General features: G+C 39.1%; 1 protein-coding gene across 3 annotated transcripts in view; it reads left to right on the forward strand.

Annotated features, from left to right (window-relative positions):
* Positions 1 to 10,510, forward strand: part of RBMS3 (RNA binding motif single stranded interacting protein 3) — a 542,868-nt gene that overhangs the window by 403,241 nt on the left and 129,117 nt on the right. For all 3 annotated transcript variants that reach the window (XM_019536251.1, XM_019536258.1, XM_019536241.1), the window contains exon 6: positions 8,284 to 8,390. In XM_019536251.1, the coding sequence (XP_019391796.1) occupies positions 8,284 to 8,390 (107 nt within the window). The remainder of the gene's footprint in view (positions 1 to 8,283; positions 8,391 to 10,510) is intronic.

Raw genomic sequence — 10,510 nt, forward strand, 5'->3', positions numbered from 1 at the left:
AAAGATTCCTTTCCTTTGCCAACCCCTATGATGTATCTGAAATACAAATTGTTTCCCCTTGTAGTACAGTTCTTTTTACCTTTGATATTTTTTCACATGCTGCTGATGTACTTTAAATAGTTTGTAAACATTTACTTTTTAAACTGATAAACATAATACCTACACCATGATATTGTTTTCCTTGTCTCAAGTGAGTTCTATTTTCTTTAAAGCACCACTAACATCTTGTGAAAACTTCGGAAGAAATTCCACATGAAAATAATTTTGCTGATATAGAATAACAATAAAAAGCTTCTTTTCTATACATCTTACTGGTATTGATTTATTCATTTGCAGATGGGTCTGAACCTGCAGAGCCTACAGGACCTTCCCCTCTAAAGATGGAATAGGGCTATGGGCAGCAAGGGAGAGAGGCACAGTCCTACCTACCTCCACCTGCCCTGCAGGTAGCAAACTCAGAAATGAGGCAGTGAAACACTCTGTTTCCAGTGTTTTTTGAAGTGACAAGGGACCCCCTTGAGTGGTTTCATTACCTCATTTCTATGTTTGCTGGATGCAGTAGAATGAACACGTGGGCCATGCTTCTCAATGGCCTACTCAAGGGCACAAGGGAAGCAGTATAAACATATTTTATTGAAAAACCGAGTTCCTATGGCCTCACACCATAACAGTATAACATATGGAGAACACCAAAGGTTGTAATCTACAGGACACTATGGCTTCTTACAGACATAACCCCCTCCCCGCCCCCCAAATGATGCTTTACTTTAAACTCCACGTGCCAAACCCAGTGCATGCCCAGAGGAGGCATCATGTTAGTTGGACCTGGCTTGCCCAATGTCTATATAGATTGGGCACTTCAGTTTGGGTTTTTTGGCACTTTTATCTAATTGTACCAGCTTTAGATAAAAGTCCCAAAAAGCTCCACTGAAGCACTTGATCTATACAGAAGCTGTGTAGCCGGGTTGAACTAATATACTGCTTCTTCCAGTAAAGTGCGTTTTTGTTTCCCGTATCTGTCAGTGCCCCTTTTTTGCTACTTTATCTTCCTAATACAATACATTTAAACCAAGAAGAACATATGAATATCAAATTTTATAAAATACTCACCAACATATATCACCAGATGAACCAAGAAGATTACCTGTAATTATGGGTGGATCCAGGGGGATGCAGTTGCACCCCTCTCCCTCCGATTCCTGGACCACCCAAAGTTTAAAACCAATTGCCTGGCATGACAGCAACATTTTATAGTCAGGCAGCAGTGAGGGACCCACTTCACTTTGGCTCATTGTAATCTATCTGATTATTTCTAAACTCATTGCACAGGCGTTAATGAACCTCTCACTTTTTTAATGGTCTTGATGTTCTACTAATCAAGCTATTCTTTCTTCTGCAATTCTACTATTATCTACTTCTCATAATGTAGGTCTTATTTCACAGGCCTGCATACTTGTTTACAACTCTAGCTAAGAGCATCAACTCAGCTGTGGAAATGTTAATTCAAGTGAACATTAATAATTCAAGTGTGGAAATGACTGACAGTGAAGCATTGGATGCACTGTCAAGATGCTCAAGAAAGCTAGCTTTTGTTTTATGAATCTGAAAGAGATGTACATTTAACTTTAATGACAACAGGACTAAACAAATAATATCTTTTGATTATTTTGCCTAGTTTGGTGGGGTTTTTTATATGTAATATATGGTATAGCAAATGCATGCACATTCCAATAAAGTTATATTTGTTTTTCCTTTGATCTTAAACTAAATAATATAGCCCTAGGCATCTAGCGTAGTAGTAAAGCATACAGTTTCTTTTTCCTAGAGAAAAATGTGTGTTGTGTTATGTAGGATGATGCATCACACCACCTACACCCCCACTTTCAAAATCCTAGATCCACCCCTGCCTGTAATGTTTTTTAAATGCATGCAGATAGTTGCATCCAAGTACTTAGACCTGAAGAAGAATGCACTTCATTCAAAAGCTTGAGATTAGACTTAGGTCTATCCCAACCATGCATTTCATCCAATAAAAGATACTACCCACAAAAATCCTTGCCTCTGAGCTCTCATTTGCTTTTTTTTTAAGTTTAGATGAGATTGAAAATGGTCATTTTGTAAATGGAGGATTTCAAAGAGTACCACAGGTGCTTCAGGGAATAGTGATAGTACTTTCCTAGCTGGTATTTGCCTCTTTCATTAGAAGGGAACTCAGACCCCAGCAAGATATATGGATACACAGATTATGCTATGCTTCTGGAGGTGCTTCCTTGAATAAGAAGTCAAATTTAGGCCCTAATCATTTATTACCATTGAGGTCTTTATGGCATATAGTATCAGAATATATGGATCACACCTGCTGCCACAGTTCAAGGCCTGTTTGGATGGTTATTTTCTGTCTTTAAAAAACCCTCCATTGTTTCACTTGCAGCAAATGATCTTTTCACCAAATAATAGAAGTAAAAGATTGAATGGCATTACTACAATAGGACAGTGACTCCATCCCCTGTCCAGAATTGTTCTCTTGTATACATGGATTAGAGCACATGAATTTTGTTAAGCATCAATTTTAAAGTCCCAGGGGGTGAAGTGTCCCCTACTTTACCCTTTATAAAAACACACACAGCACACAAACAACTATGTTTTAAAGCTGGAGTACATAATCCTGTCTGACCCCATTGTGCCATTCAAAATGTATAAAAGGAACTGGCCACAGCTGGCCAGGTAACTCCTGTCAGCACAGATATATCAGCTCCAGTCCATCTATCTACTCTCTCACTCTAAGGGTCACATTGTGAGTGTGAAGTGGTGGTGTCAGAACATTACTAGACTTGGCCTATGCTTGACTGAGATAGTGAACTGTTAGGGAATACATCTGAGTTTCACTGGGGTCAGGGTTGGCTTGCAAACCAGGGAATTCATTCTAAAATGTCCTATTCCCTATTTTTGATCTGAGCTCATTGTTTTATTTTCTTTACACTTTTGTGTTGACTACAGAATTAAGCCCTAGTTCCCTAGTTATGCATTATATTATTATTAAGGAATGTGCCAGGGAAGTTAATAAATTGTTTCATGAATGTAAAGTGCTACATTCAGGTTTTCCTTATAATTAAACCAGACTTTCCCATCCTGACAATCAATTTTCCTGTCCTTACATTTGCCGTAAGGTTGATTACATTTGGCAAAGGTTGATTTTTTTTTTCTCACAATTCCTTATAATTTGCTGTAGAGAAGTGGACTCTCCCATGCAGCAGTCTGACCCTTCAGAACATCCTATCCTTATCCTTATTCCACTGTAGAAGAGTTGGTACATTTTTAAAGAACAGCTTCAATTTGCTCAGAGACCTGTGCCTATCTCTCCTCAGCCAACTTGAAGCAGTTATATGCCATCAGATAAGAAACTACTGAAAAATGTGGAACTAGCAGCTATGTGGAAGCCTAAATATGGCCAGCACCTCTTTTTTGTGGTTTGCTTGTATACATAAAAGGATCTCTTAACTTTCTATAACAGGTTAAAAACTTATGTGCCTTGTGTGTATGTTAACTGGTGATCTTAAGACCAGACCCAAAGGTATGTAAAACAAAAATGAGGCAGAAGTTAAACACCTATTCTACAAAATTTGCAACACCACTTAAGTGCCCACTTTCATTAGGTACCTCCACTTTGGTTTGAAAAAATCCCTAGATTTGGACTACTGCACATGCTCAGAAATAACCTGGATCAGCCACCAAGGCAGTCAACTCCTTCCTAAACTCTATTTCAATCCAAGTCAGTGTGGGAGGTGTCTAAAATCTTTGTCCCTGATTTCTTAAGTGGAGATAGCATGTTTGGTGGCCATTTGTCACTGAAAGCAATTAACATTGCCACTACTCTACCACCACCACATACCTGGTGGGCCAGAGGCACCCCACTGGCCAAATGACTTGGCTCCATGGTCTGGATCCGACCTATAAACTGTACTTTAAGCACCACTGGACTAACTGTTAGGAAACTTTCTAGGAAACGTGGGAGAGTGAGTTTGAATCCCATGAAGTAAGTGTTCTTATATTTAGGTTATTAGGCACAAAGTTTGCACCATCACCACTGTCTCTTCTCAAGAGTAAAGGAGAGAAGTGCTGTGTTTTATAGTGAACACAATTCCTGTACCATGGAGGCACTCAGGCATTTGCAGTTTCTAACATGTCTGGATCCTGAAATGACAGAGCATGTCCGGCTTCCCTGAATTCAATGTTTACACTCTTGACTAAAATGAGAGTCCAGACAAAACTTTATGTGAAGTATTTCTTAATGACTAGCTATATAGGCACTTCTGAACTGAGCACCTCAGTGATCTGGATCACTCTTGGGAGGCAGTCAGGGGTCCCTGTTCACTGTAGAAGAGGCTTGGTGCCTGACCCTGATATTTTGGATCATCCCCTTGGAGCAAGACCCTTAGATTTTAGGGGTAGCAATGTATACTTGGAGGCACTTGTAGGTCTGAAATGAATCTGTGCCTTAGTGTCTCTGTATAGGCTACACAGGGATTACTTTTTTCTAGTGATGGATGTCCAGGATAATCAGACACCTGGAATCCACCCATCTGCTAAGAGAATTCCCACAGCCACCTGAAGGCTTTTAAACCTTCATTATTTTATATTTAATATAAAATGGGCTGAGCATTGCCCATACCAAAATCTTATTCAATAATAGAAGTCAGAGGTGGGAAAAGATCTCATGGGTCATCTAGTCTATCTCACTGTCAATAATAGATTGTTCCCTACAGTTCAATTTCTAGTGACCTTGGAAATTACCAGCCTGGTAGAATGGGCTCTTTAATGAAAAATGAAGCTGTTAAAGCTTCAGATCTAGCCATAGAGATCCTTTCCCAATGAGAATTTGTAGTTGTAATATAGGAGTCTATATGTATCTTAATGCTTGGTTATCGTCTTTAAGTGTTGGCAATTTAAATCTATGTTTTATAACCATGGGCCATTCTAATCATTTATCTGCTATTAAATGGAGGGAGAAGGGCAAATTGGTTCATCTGTTAAGAGAACTTGTAACTTTAACTGAGCAATGCTGTTTTCATAATGAAAGTAGAAAGTTAGTGCCATTTCTTGCATATCTCTGCACTTCTAGGATCCTGTCAAAAGCAAAACTTTCAAAATAGTATCAGAAAATATATTATCATGGTATTTCTACCCAACTCAGAAACAAGAACTGGAAGTATTGGAAGTAAGAAAAAATGGTCTTGTGCTTTCCCATTGGGAAATGCCAGTTAATCAAACCCCAAACTTTTAATAGAAACATACTGTTTCTATGGCTATTTTGCTATGAAAATTTCTGGGGCCCAGGATGACAAGGTTCTTTGGGTAAATCTGATATCTCTTATTAGACCAACTCAAATAGTTGGAAAAATTCTTTTTAGCAAGCTTTCTGGTATAAATACCCTTTGTCAGGCTGAGGAAGCATCTATAGTTGGTGGGTGCTCTTCCTGGATGCAATGAATAGTAAAGAAGCCAAAGGCTAGTATGATGCAAGAAAGCCAGTCAATGAAGGTGTAAATTGAGGAGCCAATGTAAATTAAGACCCAGAATGGAATTCCTGGTCAAGAGAGTCCAACCCCAAACTAGCCAATAGATCCAAGATTAGGTCCACCTCAGGCAAGATGTATTTGAACATGAATTTCCCATATGAGGCACCTAACCAGTGGGCTGTTGGTTAGTCTGAGATGAACCTCAGATTGCAAGCAGATTACAAGCCTCCAAATTTATCATAAAATCAAATTCCTGTTTTCCAGCAAGACTCTGTGAGAAGCTCATTTCTTATGTGTTTTTAATTTGGGATCTATAGATGCAAGAATTTTGGACATTTCTGACAAGGTTCAGCTGTGAAGCCTCATATTGTGTACATCTACATTGTGCAAGGCAGTTCCCTGCTGATACATGCCGAGCTCTCTCTGCGCATTCTAGCTCCCAAAGATTAAGGACAGGTACAGTTTATTGACGCTGCACACAGTACCCATCCAATATGGCTACACTAGTTCCCAGCTTGGGAGCTAGGATATGCAGACTTGGGTGCAGTGATCTAAGCATGGGATTGCCTTGAGGTTTACTTGAACCAAATCTTTTAAGGTTTAGTACAAGTAGTGGTTTACTTATCCATTGTTCTGACTGATTGTAGTAACAGCCTGACAGGCACTGCAGTGACAGGAGTGGGAGATGGTTCTCTTGAAAGACCAGGGACAATCAAGATCTTAAATCCAGTCAGAAAGCCAATCTGTGACTTTGACTGCATACTGTTATAAATCATAGGAACATAGGACTAGATAGGCCTCCTGGGGAATTGAGTCATCCCCTCCACTTGCAGGGAATCGAAAATGAAGGACCTGCCCATATTGACACTGCAAACCCTCACCTACAACTTAAAGGAACAATATGGAAAGCATCAAGAACACCCTAAAATTAGATAGATAGGCAAAGTTGCCAAGTTGCAAACTTTTTCCATCCTGTTGTACCTGGTGCAATTTTCATTGCTAGTGCTTCTGTTATGTTTTCTTTTCTGTGTTGTGGCATTTTCGATTATTCTTTGCTCACCAGTTCACTAGCCTTTGGTAACTAGTTTATCCTCAGGCTACAAGTAGACGTCATTTTTGTGACTAAATTGACTTTGCTGGGACGTGCCCTGGCATAGATGATCAACAGATGATTGGTAGAGACAGACATCACCTGGGGTTGTTCCTGCAGGATCAATTCCCTGTTACTTCTGGGGCTTCAGGGGCCCAACCCTGTGGGATAACAGCCCCTCATGCCTGGCCCCAGTACCCAGTGAACCCCATGCATTCTCTGCTTTACATTTGCAGCTGAGCAGCCCTGGATCCCCTGCAGGGGAGTTCCTGGGATACACATCCGCAGGCACAGAGAATCCCTGGAGGGTCAGGCACCTGTGGCCATTGTCCCATGAGATCAGGCCCCTGAAGCCCCAGAAGTGCTTGTCCTACATGTCTGGAGAGTGGGGTCAGTCTCAGGCTGCCTGCAGCCGCATGTCATAGCTGAACAGGTATCTGCTGCAAGAGAGCAGAACAACTTATTAGGAATCATCATGCCACCATTTTTGGGCATTTGGGGAGTGGCAAGGGGCAAGGACATCTGTTCACTCAGGTTTTGTAATTCTATAAAAATGATTATGTTGGCAGAGGAGCAATTCCTGTTTGCAGCCTCAGAAACCAGATTCCAGTCAGAGTAGGAAGGAGGCGCCTTCGCTGCCAGCTCTCTTAAAAGTTAGGAGTTAAAAGGAAAACAAAGCAAGTTGGATAGTGTTTGGCAGAATTCTTCTTTGATTTTGTTATATTTATTTTATGTATTTGGATCTTGGAGAATTAGGGGCTGAGAAATACAGTAATTATGAAGATGAGGTTCTTTGGGTAAATGTGATAGCCTTTATTTAGACCAGCTCAATAGTTGGAAAAATGGTTCTTTACAAGCTTTCGGGCACAAAAACCCTTCTTCAGGCACAGGGAGAGTCTGCTGGTGTTTGTGTACTCTTGGGTTGAATAGAAGCTTACAGCAAAATGCAGGTCTGTGAAAATGCAAGTGCGTGGTATGGAAGATCAGAGGTCATGGGTGTTAATGGGTATGAGGCAGGTAGGTAAAAGGGAGGAATTCACAGACCTGCATTTTGCATATTGCCTTAAGCTTCTGTTCTACCCAAGAGTACACAAACATTAGTAGGCTCTCCTTGTGCCTGAAGAAGGGTGTTTGTGCCCAAAAGCTTGTAAATAAAAAAAATTCCAACTTGTTAGTTGGCCTAATAAAAGATATTACATTTACCCAAATAACCTGTCTGCCTATGTCCTTAGACCAATACAGCCAGCACCCCTGAAACATGGAAGTAATTATGAAAATACTTATTTCCAAAACCAAGCTTTTTACAATAAAATAAAGAGATGGTTTAATAAAGTAATGTTTATCCTCACAGAAATGCTAGTAATGAATATGTGTCTAGAATAACTGGAACTAATGCCTAACTCTAGTATTCTTCTATAGTGACTTAACATTCTGCGTAGGCTGATTATTTTTTCAACAATATTTGTTATATTCTTTTAAGGTTTGCCAATATATGTTTTTTGAAGCTTAGTTAGTGAGAACAGCTGCCAGTGGAGTAAAGGCTAAGAGAGGCAAAAAAATATCTGCAGATGGCAAGGTTTTACTTCAAAAAATCAGTATTACAAAGCATTACTGTTACTGGTATAATCACTTTCTTTGTGGGGTTGCTAATGTACACTGGTTTTCTTGTCTTCACAGCCCCCACTGAGCCTTTGCTGTGTAAATTTGCTGATGGAGGGCAAAAGAAGCGACAGAATCAAAGCAAATACACACAGAATGGAAGGCCGTGGCCAAGAGAAGGAGAGGTGAGTGACATTCAATAATCATTACCCGTCAGTTGGGAGGAGACACCTACAAGACCTGTTGGATTGGCTCTCAGGGCCATAATCAAGTCAGGCTCAATGTTAAATCCAAAGACTTCAAAAAGGCAGTGAGTGAGAGGGAAAGCGAGTCTTATATTAATGTACCAACTATAAAGTTGCCATAAGAAAAATTACACAACCATATAAATGACTTCAGCATTGCCAAATCAGGAGCTCCCTGTCTGTAACCAGATTTGAACTTGGTGAACTTTTACAGATATATCAGAAGCAGTTGAGTTCTCTGCGTTTTACCATAACACTTGAAGACATATTTACAGCTCAACTAAGGAATGCAATGAAAACCTTTGATAGTATAAAGTATTTTCGAAGTGGTACCCTGTGACAGAAGTATTACCACCCACCAGAATATTTAACTTACAAAAACAGAAAAAGAAACTTGCACCCACATTCAGATTCAGTGAAAGAATATTTCAGTTGCTTCTGCAAGTCTGAATTGGGATCTTTTTTCAGTTGATAGACAAGAAAGTTCACAATTCATCAGTTTCTACTTTCAGTGTAGACTATTGATGTGCAGTAGACTATTTTATTGCACATTAAAGAGCCATGTAAAAAACCATAACATTGCGCTAATGAGTAGTAAAATAGTCTACTGTACATTAAATGTCACTAATAAAGCATGCAAATGCACTACTGTACATTAGCACAGCTTAATGCGCATTAATTTAGTACTCCACATTGGAAGTACCAATTTAATGCTCACTAGAAAAGGAGCATTAATGCCCAGTATGAGACTAAGATAATTTGTTAGTGGCTTCCTTTCATTTCTGTAAATGTTTAACTACTGAAATGCCAACCCCATGTCCTTGCACCCAAAATGACTCCATGTATGTTTCAAATAAGAAAGAAATTTCTTCTGAGTCTTTAAGGGTTTTCTTATTCTTTGTGAATAGTATAAAGTCATTTGAATCAATGAAGTACATTTGGTGGCAGTACAATTTTGCACATTTTTATAGCTTCTAAAATGAAAGTCATGAAGGTATTTCTATCCTACATGCCCCTTCGTGGAGTTAATCCCTTTGGTTGACAAAAAGTTTTATTTGCTGCTGAAATGTGGCCCATGAGAGTTAAAGCTTTATGAACGTGTGTGCGTGTACATTAATAAAACAAGTTTGACCATATTTAATTTACAAAGTTAGTGGTTTTAGGTAGGATTTTATATTCTTCACTAGCTTGATTTTGTTAGCTGATATTTTTCAGACCATTAGTCCATGAAACATGTATTGTAGCACTACCACTAAACTTCTAAAATAAACAAAATGGCATCTTGAAAGAATATGAGTTGCTCACTGTAGCAAAGCAGTTGCTGCACACTCTTCCAACAAAAATATGCCAAGTAATTTTTTAGCTCTGTGGGGTAAGAATGCCGGCATGGCAGCCACATTAATGTAGAAGACTGAAATGGCATCAGAAGGGTCATTATAGTCGGTTATGCCACTAATCTAAAAAACTGTAACATCTCCTTTGTTGTATCATGGCATTATGTTAAGTATCTATTAAATAAAGAGTTCCCAAGAAGGTCTTGACACAATAGACCATAAAGTAAAAGACTCTAAAGACAGTTACAGATATAGGCACTTAAAATGTCTATATAGTCAACAAGCCATACTTTAAAATGCTTGTAAATCCTTGTTTCTACAATACATGCTATTGCAGCCTATCATATCAGCTGTCCTATTCCATGATGTTTTTTAAAATCAATAAACAATTGAATGTAATGTTAAAGCTGATATGACACTATGGTACCATGCCTGCTACCAAGGGACTTTGGCCCAGGGCATGATATATCTGCAGCTATAGTTAGCAGGATGGAGTGATTTCAGATCAGTATTACACTGATGTTTTATGAACAGGATTTACTTAATTTGTTAATCTTTTGATTTAAAAAAAAATTGGTATTTTGGGACAGCACTCATTACTGTTGTTTTACAGTTGAACTCTCAAAATGTAAAGCTGGGATCACTGAAAATGTACTGTTTAGACACACACACACACACACACACACACACACACACACACACACACACACACACACACACACACAC

This window comes from Crocodylus porosus, unplaced genomic scaffold, assembly GCF_001723895.1.
Source record: "Crocodylus porosus isolate Cpor-Errol unplaced genomic scaffold, CroPor_comp1, whole genome shotgun sequence".
Classification (NCBI taxonomy): domain Eukaryota; kingdom Metazoa; phylum Chordata; order Crocodylia; family Crocodylidae; genus Crocodylus; species Crocodylus porosus.